The sequence below is a fragment of the Branchiostoma lanceolatum genome, chromosome 16, assembly GCF_035083965.1.
Source record: "Branchiostoma lanceolatum isolate klBraLanc5 chromosome 16, klBraLanc5.hap2, whole genome shotgun sequence".
Classification (NCBI taxonomy): domain Eukaryota; kingdom Metazoa; phylum Chordata; class Leptocardii; order Amphioxiformes; family Branchiostomatidae; genus Branchiostoma; species Branchiostoma lanceolatum.
In genome coordinates this window covers 14,762,439-14,781,953 of record NC_089737.1, presented here as the reverse complement: position 1 = coordinate 14,781,953, position 19,515 = coordinate 14,762,439, and the positions used below count along the sequence as shown (strand labels likewise).

General features: G+C 42.2%; 1 protein-coding gene across 1 annotated transcript; it reads left to right on the top strand.

Moving 5' to 3' along the window:
- Window positions 1–174: 174 nt before the first annotated feature.
- On the top strand, window positions 175–19,490 carry LOC136421508 (zinc finger C3H1 domain-containing protein-like). Its single transcript, XM_066408836.1, has 28 exons — window positions 175–631; window positions 1,144–1,295; window positions 1,681–1,948; window positions 2,309–2,519; window positions 2,913–3,123; window positions 3,951–4,044; window positions 4,668–4,872; window positions 5,251–5,401; window positions 5,749–5,858; window positions 6,227–6,343; window positions 6,806–6,934; window positions 7,555–7,686; window positions 8,232–8,382; window positions 8,701–8,974; window positions 9,912–10,017; window positions 10,461–10,606; window positions 11,072–12,052; window positions 12,635–12,756; window positions 13,322–13,537; window positions 14,212–14,374; window positions 14,791–14,977; window positions 15,494–15,682; window positions 16,245–16,488; window positions 17,071–17,176; window positions 17,687–17,807; window positions 18,165–18,242; window positions 18,661–18,761; window positions 19,376–19,490. Exons 1-28 carry the CDS (start codon window positions 270–272, stop codon window positions 19,488–19,490), a joined length of 5,442 nt encoding a protein of 1,813 aa, XP_066264933.1. The 5' UTR covers window positions 175–269.
- The last annotated feature ends 25 nt before the right edge of the window (window positions 19,491–19,515 follow it).

Genomic DNA, 19,515 nt, shown 5'->3' with positions numbered 1-19,515 from the left:
CCCATACTCACTATTTAACTATAGTGTTGTATAATCTTTATTCTAGTGATTCTTGTAGATATTTAAAAGTTTACTGATATTGCAAGAGTAAGAAGTCACTTCTGTAAAAACTACAAACGGTTTGTCCCCTAAAAGTTGATGACCTTGTAAATCTCGCCGATTAGTCAGCTCTCGCGAGGATACACGAGAATAAGGCGATCATCGTGAGAAAAATGGAAGGACGGACACTCAGAACTTTGTGATATTTTTTCCGTAATTTCGTCCCCAAAATGGACTTAGAAGACGACAAGGGCTCGTCTATAGAAGAAGGAGAAGTTCTAGAAGAAGGTGAGATTGATGACGATGATGAAAATGTCGAGAGAACGGTGTCTTTCCTCGGGAATGTGCGCCGTGACGGTTTCGGTCCCCCTCCTGACGACTTCCCCCCCGCCCCGGGCCCGCTCCGTGTGGATTTCCGACAGCGGTACGACCCGCACGGGCCCCGCGGGGACACGGGCTTCCACCCGCCGAGGAACGCGCCCGACCCGCCCGGGGAGTGGCGCTTCCGCGAGCTGCTCAGCCGGAGGGGCCGAGGGTTCGGGCCCGAGGGTGTGAGCTTCCACGGAGCCATGAACCTCGGAGGGAACCTCGGGTAGGTGTTACAACATGCTCCATCTGGAACTGATTAATGGAGGAATTTCTCTGTAATACATTTTTTTGAATAATTTTGAGACAGGATAAAAATACGGGAACTTTCGCCAGGTCTTCTACTACAAGTATAAACACACACAAAAGTAAATTCAGAAAAATCACTCTATGTAAGTTCTGACTTGAGATGGAGGGAACAGATAGATGAATAGTGAAGGAATGAAGGACTGTGTCACATTGTTACACATGAAAACATGGAAACAGAGTGTTGTTGCCACTAGTATATGGTGAGTTCAAGCAGTGGATATACATAGAAAGAATGTAGATAATTGCAAAGAACAGTTCCTGTTGATTGTTGTGTAAATGATGATAGTGATAGGAAGGCACCCTGCTGTGTGTGATGATAAAGAGTTCCACAACAATGGTTTTGAATTCTTGAACACAGATCTCCAAGTCCAAGCAGATGGAATGGGGGTGGAAGACGTTTTCTAATTACCGAGCTTCTCTATTTTCCAGCCCTCCCCCTCCCCACCACATGGGTCGAGGGAAGGGGTTCCGGGGTCGCGGCAGAGGTCGCGGGATGCAGCGCGGCGGTCGAGGCGGCCAGAAGAACTTTGAACCTCCAAGAGAACCCAGGGAACCCAGAGAAGGAACAAGAAGGAGCTCACGTATCCTTGAAAAACTCTTTGGAGGAAAAGCTTAAAAGGGAATGATGTACTCAAAGATGTTCTTATTACTATATTAGACATAGATTGGACCTAGATAGAGAAAAGCTGAGACAGAGAAGATACATGTAGATTCATACTCTGTTTACAATTGTTGTAAATCTTGAAGTGCTTTTTGAATTAAAGACTGCTACTCTGTATATAAGAAAAGAACAAGGCCTGATAGCCATTGGAACAATCCTGTAGCAAAGGAGACCTATTCATGACTTTGCTGGGGAGAGATCATGGTGAACAATGCGAAAAGAAAAACCACCATGAATGTTTGAAGGTATAAAAAAAAAATCCTGTTCTATTCCTCGTATGTTTTTATCCTTGACTGTTCCCGAAGGCCTGCGGAACCGACCAGACCATCCCCTACAGGAGGCAGAACCCTGGCTGCCCTGGATGAAGAAATACTTCGGACCCAACAAACCCGTCATGGGCCTGTCAGCGACACCCCGAGACGTCGGCATGACGATGACCTCCATGTCATCATTATCGCTTTCTAACGAAGGTCCGCTGCGCAGACAAGACCAGCAGCAGGACACAGGAGAACAGTACAGTGACTTGCTGCAGAACTACAGACGCATTCGCTCACAGCTCGAGGAGATAGAAAGGTAACATCACATTTACAGGCTCGTAAATGACAGCAGTACAGAACCATTACTGAACGATATGCTACCCCTACGGCTGACTAAGCTATGGGAGAGAGTAAGTGAAGTGACACAAAATGAAACTGTTTTCATTGTGTTGGTTTGAGTATGAAAAATGAAAAAAACTGCAACCAATCAAAATATTTCTGGGGATGTATGCTTTTCATGTTATTCAGAGTAATAATAGTTCTATGGAACATGGACAATTGAACCAAGTACTACAAGGTCTGTTAATGAATGGACCTGTTGACATTGTTTGATTATGTCAGTTGATTGATTGATTGATTGATTGATTGATTGGTTGGTTGGTTGATTGATTGACAGGAAGGAGAAGCTAGAGAAGATGGGGATCCGGGAGTGGGACTTGGACAAATACACTCGTGAAGAGAAAACCTCCAGGGACACCAGCCCTAGGGGCGAAGGTCAGGAGTCAAAGGCCAAGGGCAGGTCAAGATCAAGGTCAAAGTCAGGATCCAGCAAGGCAAGCTCCAAATCTGAACCCAAGCAAGAAGCAGACACACCAAAGGAGAAAAAGGTAGGCAAGAAGTTCAATCCAGTGTGATTCACTTTTAGATAATCTTAATCATTGTTGCTATGGTAATCTGATACCTTTTGCCATGGTTACCTAACCCATCTGTTGCCATGGTTACCTGACCCCTCTCCTGTTGCCATGGTTACCTTACCCATCTGTTGCCATGGTTACCTAACCCATCTGCTGCCAAGGTTACCTGACCCCTCTCCTGTTGTCACATGACCCATCTCCTGTTGCAATGGTTATTTGACTCGTCTCCCATTGCCATGGTTACAGGCAGGAGAAGGTAAAGATGAGGATGATGAGGAGTTGATGGAGTTTTGTGTTAGGGTTAGGGTGATGTAATCTGACCCCTGTTGCCGTGGTTACCTAACTCATCTGTTGCCGTGGTTACAGGAGGGAGAGGATGAAGATGATGAGGAGCTGATGGAGCTGCAGCTGAGGCTGATCGCACTGGAGTCGGCGGCGAAGGCTCGGAGGGACAAAACCGACTCGGAAGACGGGCAGGCGGAGGTCGACAGCGGGAAGGAACCATCGCCAGAGGGGAAGGACACGACCTTGAAACTGGAGCAGGACAAGGTCACCACCGATAGTCTACCCAAGAAAAGTGAGTTAACATAACTCTTCACAAATACAAGTGCCCACCTCTAATTAAAAATGTCTTCCCAATGTGAGCACTTTTTGGTGGTCCCTTAGATAGTTTTTCCATTTAACACAAGCATCCAGAATCTTGTCTAGATAAATCACCTGTCCATATAAACCACATCTTAACGGTCCCCTGACTGGCCCTGAGTGGTTTTCTTTGGCACCTTTGACTGTTTCTCCAGGGCTCGAAATTCATCTTTGGGAATAGGTGCACTGGTGCACCCAACTCAAAAAATTGGGTGCACAGAAAGAATTTTGGGTGCACCAGATGAAATAAAGTTGAATGTTCTTCAGAACATAATTACAGTTTAACGCTGCTGCCTTTCTTAAGAACTTCAATCTGTAATTCTATAGCTAACTTTGAAATTTCAAACAAATAATACATTAAATAAAGTACAGCAAAAAGTTATCATGCTGTTTTTTATAGTTACATTTCAAGCATATTCTGTATACTAGTGTACAATAGTATACTAGTAGTGTACAATAGTATACTAGTGTACTATAGGCTACAAAAATATCTAGGTGCACCAGTGCACCCACAGTCAAAAATTAGGTGCACAGCTCCAATTTTGGGTGCACTGGGTGCACATGCACCCACTATTTCGAGCCCTGTTCTCTGTTGTTCAGCTGGTAGAACCAGCCTTTTTACTCATCTCACTCCAAGTTTTGTTTTCAAAAGTCCATAAAGTGGAGATACAATTGCTGTGTTTGACTGTCTTCTCTGTTGATCTTTTCTAGAGATTAAAAGTCTAAAATGGGATGAATTTAATGATTCTTCTACTCCCACAGATGTGACAAAGAGCAGTGCCAGGAAGTCTGACCAGTCCAAACCCGCCGCCGTACCGCCACGCCAACTCACAACCTCACCCTTCAACATGAACAGGTATCAACGTCATTTCTAACCATTTGAACTGTATTTATATATGGTAGTTGATATGTGATTATAAGAATTCATATGTTTGAAACTGTAAGTAAAATGATAAGCTGCACATACTTCCCCACAGACTCATGAGTAGCAACACATAAGAGTTTGTTTAATACGTGTGTACTTCATCTGTGTTGAAAAAAGTCATTCTGATGCAAATTTTAATTACTGTAATTTCCAACACAAAAATTGGACCCAAATTTTGACAAGGAATGAGCAATGGGGAGGTGCCATAGACTTTAACCTATTATCCGAATGATTATATGGATGACATCCTCTGGGGACCCCAAAACTGATGCAAACGAGCGAATGAAAAAAAAGAGTTGCCTTCATTATGAAATCTACGGGGTTAGGAAGGATGAACAAACCTAAACACACAGTGTAGCATACGAATGATTGATTCTTCATTTTTGTTCTTTCACATCTTCTTCTTTGACTTTGGAATTGACTTGGAATTGCTTTGTGCAATTTACAGGATGGCCGAAAACCTTTTCTTTTTTTTGAAAACGGAAGAAAATTGATGCTCGCGTGGGTGTCATCCATATAATCAAATCAACATGGCCTTACATTGCTTTTAACAGGCGTCAGTCGAAGCGTAAGCGTGGGCGGCCAAGCAAGCGGAAGCGAGATGAGATCCGACTGATGCAGAAGTGGAAGGAAGGGGAGGAGGAACGGGAGAGGACCCGCAGGACGGAGGCGGCCAGGATCCGTAACCTTGGTAACCACGCCGAGCAGTACAAACGCTTCATGGAGTTTGTGACGGAGGCTCGGGATGGCAGTCCTCATGTAAGTGATGCAAGTATACTTTTTTTCCACTCTTTAAGGGAAAGAATGACACTTAGATAGAGATTGGATAGTTTTAGAGAGAGAGAAATGGTTTGTTAATTTGAAAAGAACTCCTGCAACCCAAGTTACTGAATTCTGGTTTTTCCATTAAGTAAATGGTATGTTTTAAAAAGTAGCTAACATGTCAAAAATGTTAAGGTAACATGACAATGATAACTTGTGGCTTATGGCCACTACTGGGGCAACTACTGTCTTAGTGCAGATCTTTACGATTTATCCCCACCAATTTTAAGCTCCTTGCAATTCATCCCCTGGCTGCAAAGAGAGAGTAGTTGGCTCACCCAATAACAAAAACAATTGTAACTGTTACTCTCCCAGCCGAAACAGGAGGAAGAGCGTCGGCGGCGCTCCCGTTCTGCAGAGAGCGCGACCTCTGCGCGACCTTCCCCCGCCGCCCCCCTCCCTACGGAGCTGCTGGATAACTATGAGGAGGTCTCCATGGATGTGGACAGTAATGACGAGTCTCCAGGTAGTCACAAACTTTCTTGCTCTAAGTAGTCATGTCTTAAAAACTTTCTTGGTCTTCAGGTAGTTGTTTCTTACTAACTGTCTTGTGCAAGAAGTCTTGAAGCGTCTTTATGTAACATTAGGTCAAAGCAGAAAGTTGATATCTTTACGACTTTCAAACAGACGTTTCAGATGCCATCTGGCATCTTTTTTTCAAGAAGACTTGTCCGTTGGTATTTATTGCATCTAAATACTATAAAGAACTTGTCATACGTGGAATATCTTGTTCTGGAGAATATTTCTAACTTTGATGCCAAGGTCCTAAAATTGGTGCCTTTAACATGTATATATTTTGTTCCTTCCTGTCAGAAGGTGTTCTGAAGAAGGAGACGTTCCTGTTCCCAGGCCTCCCCCCTGACCTGCCCTTCGTGCCCCCCCTCCCGCTGGAGGCACCCCCTGAAGTACCCCCTCCGCCTGAGGTAAGATATACAAACAATAGATAAGGAAACACATACGGTACCCCCCTCCCGCTGGAGGCACCCCCTGAAGTACCCCCTCCGCCTGAGGTAAGATATGTAGTTGTACATGCAATAGATGAATAAAATGGCAATCTTAAACAAGGACAGGAGACGTCACTATCTTAAGTCTGTATATAAGTAACTGTCTCTTGTCACGTGATGAGAGCTCCAAGACAACATTACCAGGTTGAAAAAGAGACAGAGAACATCTCAAAATCTCCTCAAAGTAGCGAACTTTGTCAATTTGTGCATTGGAGATCTCTATGTAACCTGGCAGGATTGTTATTAGACATTACATACAAATGTATGTCTTTCTGTCTTTTTCTCAGCCTACTGATCTGATAGGTGAGGACCAGGATGAAGAGGAAGACGATGATGATGAAGACTTAGAGGCTCTGAGAGGGGAGGTCTTCAAGTCCCTGGTCAGCAGAAGGGCTCTCAAGGAGGTGAGAAGACTTAAGATTTTCCAGATCTGTCCAGTCGCTTGAATAACTGTCATCTTGTGTATCATATTACTAAGATAGACGTAAAATCTATAACTCTATCTTTTTAAGAACTCTCAGCAGTTGTTGAAACAAGAGTTGTGGTTGTGGAACAAAGAAATCATAAAGTTTCACATGTCAAAAGAAATATTTTACTTTTTTGTTGATTATTTTCATTTTGTATTAATAACGTTAACAGTTTTTGAGGCACACATGTACATGTAAACCTGCCCAAGAATACCATTTAGGTACATGTAACCGATAAAATCTGGTCAACATGGACATTTGGTCACTATGGACTATGATCCTTAGGTAGAGGTGGTCACTTGTACAGGTTTGACTGTAATTTGCTTTAAAGTTAAGAAGCCTTTTCTGACTTCTCAGTGTATTTCCAAATCTCTTAAGGATGTTGTGATGTTTCTTAAGACATCCAGCCCCAGAGAAGGGTCACCGTTTGAAGGAAACTCCCCCAGCCGAGACCCCCAGCAGACACAGCCCTCCAGTTATACAGTCAGGAGGCAGCAGCCACCCAGGCTGCAACAGACGATACCCATGGTTAGTGTAACACTACTAACAGGTTATTATCCCCATGAAAAATGAAATATTGTTTTGAGTGTGTCTGTTTGTGTGTGTCTGTCTAATCAAAGGTGTACATTATCAAGCAAAGATTATGCAAATGTGGAAGATAGTTGCATAACAATGGTATTTGATGGAGATATGAGGTCTCCGAACTCTAGTTTTAACAGTATTTGTAGTTTTACTGTATAATGTAAAAAACTACAAATGTATGGATTGATTGTTATGAAATTTGGTATGTGGTTAGGTCTTGACTTACATGTATTACTAATTTAGTAGATGTTTAGATTTTGGGCCCCTTTCAATCCTGGCAGAGTCATACCAAAAACTTTAGAAATGGTGTACACACACGGCTTTCTATTAGCTTTCTCTGCTTAGAACTCAGCATTTGAAAAGAGTATGGCAGTTGAACACACAACACTACCAGTGGACTAGCCCCCTGTTGTAGTGATTGCACAAAGTTGTGTGGCCCTAGGGCTACTGAAATGGAGATAGGCGCCACCCTATGCACCGTCTGGTGCGGGAAGGACTTTAACTTAGCTTCCCTCAACAATATCTGAGTATCTTACTATCAGTGTTAATGTACATATCTGTTCCAGATCCCAGTGCACGGCCCTGTGGTGATCAACCTGGGCGAGGACTCTGACGAGAGTGATGAGGATGAGGGGGCGAAGCCTGCCGGATCCTCGTGGCTCGACGACATGCTGAAGGCTGCCAGGAGAGATGCTGATGTAAGATTGAAATATCAAAAAACGTAGCACTTTTGTTGATATTGTGAATATATTTCTCACTTTAAATACTTTCTGTAAAGTTCAGAGAATTTGATAACAGCCTCTGAAAACATTGTAGTACATATAGCAGCAAACAGAGTGAAAAGTTGTATTTGTTTTATAAACTTAAGATGTATTTTTGTTACAAATTTGGTGGATCATAATTTTTTTTTTTTGTATCAACCTTTGATTGTTTCCAGTGCCAAAACTAAAAATGTAGTATTTATGAGTCTGAGAATGCCCCATTTCTCTCCATTTCTTTATAGTCACAATGAACGTCTACATGTTAGGAAAAGTGACTTTCATTCAATGTGATATTGTCACGAACTATTTGATTAGGTATGTCTCATATGTCTGCAATTTACGCTCAATGTTGTTCCAGGCTTGTCCACCTCCCCAGAAAACCTCACCCGTTCCTAAGACTTCTAAAGCTCTGGTAAAGTTTGGATAAGTTACGGGGTTATATAGCTAGTTAACAGTGATGAATAATTTGTGTTTTTTTCCAGGCTGCTAAGGCTAAGCCCAGTCCCCCTCCCCAGAAGATGGCACCTGTACCTAAGACTCCTGAAGCACTGATTAAACTTGACCTTGAGAAACAGCAGGAGTATCGCAGACTCAAAGAGGAGATTGCAAGGAGGGAGAGGAGTCGTCTTGAAGGTGAATAAGTTTTAATGTCTTAACCTTGACTAATCTTGACTCTGAGTTTTTGGTGCATTTTTCACCAGATTCAATATGTCAGCTACAATATGAAATTCTACAGAATCTCAACAGCAGGTTTAATGATGATTGTGTTTATTTCAAATTTTCATACATTATCTTTCTTCTACATGATGATATTGATTATGGAATTAATGGTAGAAATTGAACTTAGTCTAGAAATTGACCAGTCCAACAAATGGAGTTACTTTTCAGGGGAAAACTTTGTTCTTTTCTAATTTGTAGATCAAAAAGCTTACCACATTTACTCCCCGTTAGGCTCCCAGCCCTCAAGTGCTGCTGCTTCTCCTTCTGTGTCTGAAGTCGAGACTGGAGAAGACGACGCTCCTCTCACAGACACAACGACACAGGAAGGACAAACACTTCAAGACAAACCACAACTTAAAGACGGAAGTCTTACCAAGATCGATGAGTCGGAGTCCGGGGACGTTAAGACGGAGAAGGGGGAAGACTTTTCTAAGGAAGAAGAGTTACGACAACGTCTCCTGGAGAAGAATGCTGCAGAGTGGGAGGGGAGAGTGGAGAAACACAGGTATAAGGTCTCATTCCTGTGTTACTCCGCAAAGAATCCGTCCAAAAACAACCGGGCATAAGAGGCGTGTGTTTAGGTGGATCATAAATTGCCTTTTATCGGCCCGACCTGATATAAGAAGAATTTGAGATGAAAGCTTGTTTATAACTGTCAGGATTGGGTTGGAAAGTTTCGTCATTCGAGCGATAGGATACGAGCGATACGCATTTTTCTATGAGTGCTGCGGTCGGCGCTGGCGGTACAACAGCGGCCTCGTGCGGTTAGTGGGTACTTGCAGTTTGAAATGCGATAAATATCGTTGCCACGGTTAGTTTTGGGTGAATCTTTTTTTGCTGCATGACGAACATGTGTGCTTCCAACAGAAAGTACAACGACTCCATTTTTTTTGTTTTCTAGATTTTTAGTCATAAAGTTGCGTATTTCAACGTTGATTCCAATGGAACACAGGAATGAGACCATAAGATATCTTCAAGGGGAGGAAAGTTAGACCATATTGTGGGTGGTTTAATATTCTGTTGCAGTAATATAATGTTTGCCACCATTTTCTCAATGTTCCTCCACATACATTTTAAAATCTGTTATAAAAGATTTTGTTCTAGAATTAAGATACTCTCGGCACCTTGATTTCGACACTGAGAAATTGGAAAATTTGATTAACTTGCATTTTAACTTGTTGCTGAATTTACATGCATAGAGTTTTATATAAATGTACAACAATGTATCAATTGAAAATGACTGCAGTACACTTCTCTCTATGCTTCATTGCATTTGTCAGAACTAGATGAGGCCTTGAAATAATTTTCATATTTAGAAAAAATTGGACGTTTTTTTTTTCTAATCATGCAGTCTAGAAACTGGAATGCATGTCATCAAATGAAGCTTTTTTTTAAATTCAGCTTAAATCCTTTATCCTTACCTCTTATGTTTTCCTCCCCAGTGACTCAGTAAGGAAAGATCAGCGACTTCTAGCCGAACTCTCCCGTCAGGTCAGCATCAAGGAGGGCACAGTCAGGGCAGCACAGGTCAAAGTGCAGAAGCTAAAGGTCAGGGGAAGGTTCACAACATAGTGTATCAATGAGTTAACAAAGTTGTTTTTTACTGTTTGAGTAAGAAGGAAAATTCTAGCATGGATATGGATTCTGGAACTGTAGAATTGATATTTCCCATGTAACTTATCAAATATATCAGAAACAGAATAGTCATGCTTTAGGTCAGTATATTATGTAAATCAACTTGTATTTTTGTAAAACCTTGTGTATATGACCCTTGAATGCTACACTGTACATGTATAAGGCAGCTTGCAGTTTAAACAGTGCATGCTCAGCCAGAGGCATTGTAAGTAATATTTGAAAATCTGAAGGCCCCCAAATTGTAAACAGTTCTCATCTTTTGACATACATGTATAACACAGGTATTGATACTGATGATAGTACATGTTACATTACATATATGATATATTTCTAATGTTACGCTTGATTTTTTTTAGGAGCAACTTCAGGCTGCAGAGAAGATCCTGTCAGGAAGCCGTGCCCTTGTGAAGAGGCTGCATGACCAGACTATCACAGTACAGCAGAGATTAGACAGGAAACAGGCCACACAGAGGCAGCTAGTAGAGGGCCTCAACAAGGCTAGGTATGGTTTCCCTAGTACAAATACAACCATTGTAATAGTGCCTGTGTTAAAGCCTGCTTACTCTTGTACCAGTCTATCACAGTACAGTAAAGATTAGACCAGAAACAGGCCATGCAGAAATAGCTAGTAAAATGATTCAACAAGGCTAGGTACAGTTTTTTCTTATGCAAACTGGTTGTTAGCGTAGATGGCATCTGCCAATGAACTGATTTTATTTTTCTTGATTTTCAAAAGAAATTTTGAAGAGAAGAGAAACTGGATTAAATACTAGTGATGTCATAGAGGCCAAAATTTGGTTTGATGAGAAATGGAAATTAACGACTTTCAATCTATCTGAGACCTACGTACCTTAGACTAGTTAGAGAGATATTTCATGCTACTTTGAAGTTGGGATTCAAAGGTCCAAAAACGAACTTTTGTTTCCTTACAACGAAAAATAAACAAGTTATTTCCATTTTCTTCCAGGATCGCTGCAGGGAAATCCCCGTCTTCCGTAGACCTAGAAGAAATCACCGTCACCCTTAAGAGGAAACAGCCTCTTCCTTCCGAAGAAAAAGCGAACAAAAAAGCCAAAACTCAAAGAACTGCTCAGCAGAGGATGAGTCCACAGTCTATAGTTCTGGAGAAGGAAAGACTACAAAGACTAGAGCGGGAGTATGCCGAGAAAATAAGACAACTTAAAGAAGCGATGGAGAGTAAGACTCCTCGAGTAGATAAGGAAGCTGTCAAGGTCGAAGTTGGGAAAGAAAATCTTCAACCGACGAACGTCTTACAACCTGTAGTAGACTATACTCAAGACAAGATTAGTCTTTCTTATGGCGGTAGCGCCAAGGCGAGTAGTAGTAATGTTGAGGTAGAAAAAGAACATGCAACAGAGGAAAAAAGCAAAAGGAGAAAGTCACTTTTAGAACTGAATCCTAGCACGAAGCCACAGTTACTTTCGCCTGACAGAAGAAGAAGGAGTAGTGAACGTCTTAGACCTAGAACTCAAGAAAGTGAAAGTTCTCAAGACGCTCAAAGTGAAAGTGCTGCTACTTCTGAGGAGAAGACGTTGAATGTGAGATTACCTGCCGGACAGGGAATGGAGACTTTAAGACGTCTTCAGACAGAGAAGGAAAAGAAGCTGCCCTCCACATGCAGTCCTTCCAACGTGCAATTCCTTAAGGAGTTCAGTGTCTTAGAAACACCCATCTGCAAGGACTTAGACTTGAGGTTCGACCCCATGACCTCCGGCCCCACAGACCAGTCAGACGACCTTTTGCCCCTTCCCCTCCGACCTTACAGCAGCTGCCTGCTCAACTTCAGGTCATACAGGTTCAACCCCTACTTCAGAACCAAGTCCAAGTTGCCCTTGACCTCCGCGACCTTCAACCACAAGGTCAACCCCCAGCAGGTGGTCTGTAGGTTCCACCTGACCGGCACCTGCAATGACGGTGACTGCAGATGGTGAGATAACTTTTTTTAGGTTTGATTTGATTTGATTTGATTTATATGGCTGTAGAAAAGTACAGCCAGGGCTACCCAACTAGCCTTAAAAGGCTATTACAAAGGGTTACCGGTAGCCCTGGTACATGTAGCTGAACTATATTCAAAATTCAATACAAACTTTTACACAGCACATTAGAATATACACCTTGGCCATTTACCACCATGTTTGTGTATGAAGGCGTACACAAAAACATTCTAAACACCTGTAAATGCAAGCTAACACGGCACGTTAAGTTGAAACTGCGGTTCTTCTAATGTCTACCTGCACAAGTTGCTGGGTATTTCCAACTGTGAAATAAAGAACAAAGAATTTAAATTTTTTAACAGCTTCATGAACACCCAGGGTTGCCCAACTAGCAAATGGGAACTAAGAAATTTTTGTATGCTTCGCTCTGTAGAGTGCTGTTGTCATATGCAATAGAACAATATTATGGTAATGAACACACACTGTTGACATCACATGAACATACTGATCTTTTGACCCTCCTGACTGATATGAAACTTCCAGTGTTATGATCATGTTCAATCTCCTTCCTCCAGGCAACACCTTGCAGACGCCATGTTGACAGGAGATGAGCTTTACCAGGACCTGCTGTCTTACTATCTCCCACTGGTGGGGGTCACTGATACAACAGAACCTGACAAGTGCCAACAGGCTATAGGTGTGTACTTACATTTACCAGTTATTACAAAATTAATATACCATGTCCCACTGGTACCAGTGGTATAACAACAGAACCTGATAAGTGTTTTCCTGCTATACCCTCCAGTGGCATATGTCAAGTAGATGAAACGACTTATTTTGTAATAGGAGACATAGCATTTAGTGCTTCTGTTATAACCCCCACAGTGTCATATGTAGAGAAGAGCTGTTCACCAAACATGACAATGTACCCCCAAAGTGTTTCTCTTGTACCCCCCTCCCCACAGTGTCATTCGTTGAGAAGCAAACCAAACAAAGACAAGATAGTGACTATTGTGCTATCCCCTTCATAGTGACATACATTGAGAAAACAAGAAGACCTATCCACATATCTAGTATCAAGACAATCCACCCAGGCATTCTTGAGTTATCGTGTTGACAGAAGGACTCACACACACTAGAACACTGACGAAAACATATGTCATGTAACCTTCTACTAAGTTCTAGGCGAAGGTAATAAGCTCATTTATACTTATGGTAGGAAACTTATCAGAAGAGTTTTTGCTGTACCCCCCTCCCCACAGTGTCATTCGTTGAGAAGACCTGTTCACCAAACAAAGACAAGATGTCGGAGAACGACCAGTGCCTTCTACTGGTGAGCCAGGTGAATGAGCACGCCAAACACGTCCCCCCCCACACCACCTTCCTGCACCCCCGCGTCTGGAGACCTGCACAGGCCAGGAGGAGGGAACTGAGGGAAGAGGAGAGTGGGGAGGGGGAGGACAGAAAGTTTGGAAAAGGTGCGTAGCAAATTCTTTAGCTATAGTATTTAAAGCTGCATGGATGTTTCAGCAGTAGAGGGAGACCTTGTTTGAGAGTTTGTGTGTGTCTGTTTGTGTGCGTGAGAGTTTGTGTGTTTGTGTGTGTGAGAGTTTGTGTTTGTGTTTGTGTGTGTGTGTGAGAGATAGAGTTTGTGTGTGTGTGTGTGTGTGTGTGTGTGTGTGAGAGAAAGATTGTGTGTGTGTGTGTGTGAGAGTGTGTGTGTGTGTGTGTGTGTGTATGTGTGTGTGTGTGAGAGATAGTTTGTGTGTTTGTGTGTGTGTGTGTGTGTGAGAGTTTGTGTGTGTGTGTATGTGTGTGTGTGTGTGTGTGTGAGAGTTTGTGTGTGTGTGTATGTGTGTGTGTGTGTGTGTGTGAGAGTTTGTGTGTGTGTGCGTGTGTGAGAGTTTGTGTGTGTGTGTATGTGTGTGTGTGTGTGTGTGTGAGAGTTTGTGTGTGTGTGTATGTGTGTGTGTGTGTGTGTGTGAGAGTTTGTGTGTGTGTGCGTGTGTGATTTTTCTACTAGGACTGGAACAGTATGGGTAATGGGGAAAAGTCTGCCATCTCACATGTATATGTATTCCACAAATGAATGCTTATTTTCATAGACTTGCATGAAAGTTTTCTCACAATTTTATTGTATCTTTCTCAACAGATGTCTTGAGAAAAAATGCACCTCCTTCTGACGACCTGGAGTTCAGGTACTTTATTTCGGAAGGAGAGACGTTTGAGAGTCTTGAGGCCGCCGCCCTGAAGGATCCTCAGAACTCAGACTTGTGGATCGGGCTAGCTCACAAGTACCTGAAGACTGGAGCAAGGTGAGTTGTTTTAGTGAAAGTCATCTTGAACCGGTTAAGCTCACTTGAAGAACTTTGTAGTTTGTGACAAAAAAGACAGTATTTATTCACAGGGCTGGCTTAGATTTATACCCTGAAAATTCCTCTAGATCTTCATACAATGAACAGTAGACCAGCACTTAGCAGAGGTGAGAAATATGAAAGGGATCTCAATTGGGTTAAGTAAAGAACTACATGTATCTTCCACTGGTTGTGACAGAGAAGACTCACCATTTACAGCATTTACATGTACTGTAGGAGATTCCTCTAGCTGTTTTCAACTATCTGAGTACCAGCAGATTGAATGGGTGTTCCCAATTACTATTAGTTTTAGTTTAATTGATAAAGAATTACTAAATTAGTCTACTGTAACTAAAGAATTCTGTGTAATTTTCCAGCGACGAGAACTCGCGGCTTGACCAGGCCCTGAACGTGCTGTCCCGAGGGCTGGAGGCTAACCAGTGCAGCGAGGCCCTCTGGCTGCAGTACCTGGAACTGTACTCGCGGCGGTCCGGGCAGGAGGAGGCCCTGGAGATGTGCCAACAGGCTGTGGAGTTCGCGCCCTCCTACAGGATATGGTGGAAGGTATGGTTGTTAACTTGTTTGTTTGTTTGTTTGTTTGTTTGTTTTCTATTGTGGTGTTTTGGCACAACATCTTCAAACTGTTCAATCGTGTATACTTTTAAAGCTTTAGAATTTAGCCTCTTAGTCTTACTCTGAAATCTATATGAAGTTTATTGCAAGTTCTTGCCCGAAGGCTAATTGCAAGTACATGTAACATGAACGGACGGGCAGACAATGAGGAACAATGTAGCATGTGACTATTCTAGTCTTAATCCTGACACCAAATTCTAACTTATTGGGTTTGACTTACTACACCCCTAATTTATTTTATACCACCTTCCTTTTGAAACATGTAGTTAAGCTCCATACAGGCCTAAACATTAATAGAAAAGTACCTGAATTTGAACATCTTCAAAACCTTAAAGCCTTAAAGCAGGGGTCTGCAGGTGTTGTTTCTTCAGACAACAAAAATTTAAACATATTAAGCTACATGTTACAAACAAGAATAACTTGCATGGCAATGTTTCGACCCGACAGTACCTGTCACTGCAAGACACAATAGAGGCCAAAGACAGCATCTGCTGCCAGATCCTGGAGTTCCTGCGGAGCCCGGAGTTCTCCGGAGAAGCGGAGAGTCGCTCACACTCCCTCCTGGAGACCCTCCTGTTCAGGAGTCAGCTGGGGGTGGTCAGCGGCCGACGGAGCGGAGCATTACAGATTCTACAGGTAACTAACTGTGTAGATTTTACTAATGAATCTTTATCTGTTAAAGGCGGTTCACAGGAGTGAATATATTCAAGTCCGTATGATAATTTTCCGAGGAACCATAGTAGAATAGAATTCGTTGTCATCAAGTACTGTAGGAGCATCCTCACTTAATAGCTTTAAAGAACGGATGCAGTCAGATATGCAAAGACTAGGTGTGACAGGCTGTGTAGTATGACCAGCTGCCGTCGCGCTGCATGCCTGCGAAGCTGGTGTGTTACGCCGAATGGTGGTTTTACCGCCTATACAGATACAGGTACAGAGTTGTTTATTAACATTTTTTGATTCAGGTAAATTTTGTGGGGACGAAGTTGTATGTCACTTTCGACCCATCATTGTGCAGCCTGGTTATCGAACCAAAAAAAATGTGTGCTTTTGTTAATTGTTTACATGTAGCAACATTACTCAAAAAGCTATGGTTGTTATGAAAGTTGGCTTGTGGTTAGATCTATCAGTGTTATCATCAAATAGAATAATCATTTTGTAATCTTTTATTTTCTTTTACTTTCTTCCTGACCTTCAGGATGCCCTGAAGCAGACCAAGGACACCCCACAACCCCTGACCTGTGACCTGACCCCTGAGGACAGGGTCCTGTGCTGGTTGTGTTTTATAAACCTGCAGGAGTTTCACACCCTCCCCGCACACATGTGGGACCCCGCAGACTCAAACCCTGGGAGGATTGTATGTAAGGAACCCTTCCTAATGGGTTGGAGTGAAGAGAGGGGGGTGACTACACCACGGGACAGTCTGCTATCTCACTTTCAAGGTAGGTTTGTAGAAAATTACATATTTTACAGCGCCTATGTCTCTCCCTATCCATTTTTGGTGACCCAGCAGACTCTAACCCGGGGAGACTTGTGTGTAAGGAACCCTTCCTACTGGGTTGGAGTGAAGAGAGGGGTGTAGCTACACCTCTGGACAGGTTGCTATCCAACTTCCAAGGTGAATTTGTAGAAAATACAGTATTTAACAACACCCATCCTTTTCTGGGACCTCGACTGGGCTGAAACCGTGAGATAATTGTGTCTAGAGAACTGTTCTTGATGGCTTGGAGAGAGTGAACAGCATGGAATAGCGTCTTAGCACATATAAAGGTAGTTGTGGTACTTTTATGAAAAGATGTAACTTAAGCTTAAAGTTGAAGTCATTTGTCACATCTTTGTTCCTTTCGTTTCAATTTGTTTCAGCTTCTGTTAAACTTAAAGGGATTGATGAAAAATAAGCTCTCAAATTTCATTGCACATTGAATATTATATTGTATGATGCTGTACAAAACATATCTCCTTCTTGTCATGTTGAAGGCTTGCTTCACACACCAAGATACATTTACAAAATATTTTCCCTCCAGATGCGCTTCGAGCGTGTTCCAGTAAGACCCTGGCAGCCCAGGAGAACACCCTGGTGTGCTTACCTCTCTACAGGAACCTGGTACTGATGGAGAGGGTCTCCAACAAGTAAGTACTGACTACACAACTGTACTTAAGATATGGTGCTTCTGAAGAAGGAGTGCCATGTCTTCAGAAGAATCTTCTTAAGACATGGCACTCCTTCTTGAAGGAAAGCTACACTTAAGATTGTAGAAAAGCCTACTATACTAATAGATGCTAAATATACCTCAAAGTCAAGTTCTTACTTGTTTCACATACACATGTAATTTCGTCATAGTTCTAGGATCTCTCGCTGTTTGCAACTCGCGCCGTGCTGACGGCTACTCAACTGATGATTGAATGATATGACGTCAGGGATCTACATTACAACCATTATGAGTAGTGCTTTTGCAGCTGGCTTTTCTAAGGATGGATTCAAAGGAATTTCTGAATTCAAAGCTCGCTAACTCCTTGATTCTCTCTAATTTGTCGGAAAGTTCTTGAAAGTTCATCCTCAGGAAAGCCAGCATGAAAAGCTTGCCTCCTACCTTGCCTTATCCATGGTCTACATGCTTAATTTGTCTCTCTTTTTTACAGGGTTAGCTCTGCCCGAGGAGTGTGTAAGAGACTCCTGAAGGCCTGTCCTGGTTCTGTGCCCCTGTGTCTGCTGTTAGCCGATGTGGAGTCCAGACATGGGACCAGTCAGGACACTCTCAACGTTAGTATAGATTCATATTCATCAGTATACTGTATAGTTTGCTTGTTTTTGGTTTCTTTTTTGTACATCTAAGCAGGGATGTCTCCAGCTGCAGATTTTATTCTGTCCTACTTGTTGTTTGGGAGCCCGGACCTGTTTTAAATTTTTGTTAGTGAATCTGCCAGGATTTTAAGCTTACAAAAGTATATTTTCATCAATTTTATGTCTTCATTTTTTTTTTGACGGACAGAGAAAAATTTTATTTCCGTCCCAACAATCAAATTTCCATCCCATGACAGAGGGACAGGTCCTCGAGACAGCCATGCATTTGTTTGTAGCAAATATGAAGGTCACTTATTTCTTGACCTCTATTTTCAGGTTCTCCAAGAGGCTGCTTCAAGACATGAACAGAGTGCAGAAGTACATCTAGCCCTAGCTAAGTGTCTCCTGTCTCAGGTTTGTGCAGTTTTTTATTTTTTTCCTAGTATGATTATCAGATTTTCCTTTTACCGGTATGTGGTTCTCTTGCTTGTAGGTAATTTTATTTACTGTAAATGCAGAAATGTTTGCAGTGGTTTTATGTTCGCTTTTTTCCGTGGTAAACTCTTCAGCGCGGACTTAAAACCACCGAGAAACTTTGGGCCTATGACTTTAGCGCTACTTTTGTTTCAAATGCGAACTTAAAACCACCGCGAACACTCCATTTTCTCCCTACCATGAAATAAAAAAATGCAAACTTAAATGCATTTACAGTATTTGATCATTTTGCCTGTATTTGAAGCTAGAAAGCTATTCCTAACCTTTCAAATTTAGAGCTGAAACTTTTTTTTGTCTTCTGATACACTGTCGACTTTTTTTTCTGCTTGTATTTCAGGGTGACAAAGAAAGTGCTCTTGGTGCTCTAGTGAACTGTGTGGAGGCTTTCTTCAACATAGAAGATTCTTCTGAAGAACACACTCCACAAAGATTGTACAGGTAAGTCATAAACATAATATGATTTGTAAATTGGCAAGCTAGTATAATGAATGAACACGTTTCAGAAATGATGTCACCTGATGATTCAGTCTCTATACTTTTCTTCATAATGTTTGTAAATTATTCAAACGTTCCGTCATGTAAAATGCAAGGAAAACTCTTGTGTGTTTTAAGTTTTAGATGTTTTCTTACTTCCTCGTCCATACAGCAGCTAGCACTTGGCCAGCCTTTTCCCTGTGATACACTACCTGGTCTTAATGCTGAAGGAGTTGTCTTGAGTTTAAGACGTTTTCTAACTTCCATGTCCTTACAACAAGCTCCTTTGCCAACCCTTTTTGCTGGGTTACACTATCTTTTGTTGAAGTTGTCTTGAGTTTAAGATGTTTTCTTACTTCCTTGTCCTTTCAGCAAATTTATTAGCCAACCCCTTTCCCTGGGTTACACTACACTATCTTACGCTTAAGGAATTGTCTTGAGTTTAAGATGTTTTCTGACTCCCTTCTCCTTACAGCAAACTCCTTGCCATGGCCAACCTCTTCCGCTGGGTTACACTGCACCACATTTAAGGAGTTGTCTTGAGTTTAAGATGTTTTCTGACTTTCTTGTCCTCACAGCAAACTCCTTGGCCAACCTCTTCCCCTGGGTTACACTGCACCACCTTATGCTGAAGGGATGGACCAGTCCACTGTGAGGGGGGAGCAACTTTATCTGTACCTAAACTTCAGGTAGGGTTACAATATTTTGGCACCCTACA

Bases quoted from the DNA above. Each gene is read 5' to 3' on its own strand.
- LOC136421508 (XM_066408836.1), top strand. From the start codon at position 270: ATGGACTTAGAAGACGACAAGGGCTCGTCTATAGAAGAAGGAGAAGTT. The intron at 4,873-5,250 runs GTAAGTGATGCA...TTACTCTCCCAG, and splicing joins CTCGGGATGGCAGTCCTCAT to CCGAAACAGGAGGAAGAGCG. The intron at 17,177-17,686 runs GTAAGTACTGAC...TCTTTTTTACAG, and splicing joins ATGGAGAGGGTCTCCAACAA to GGTTAGCTCTGCCCGAGGAG.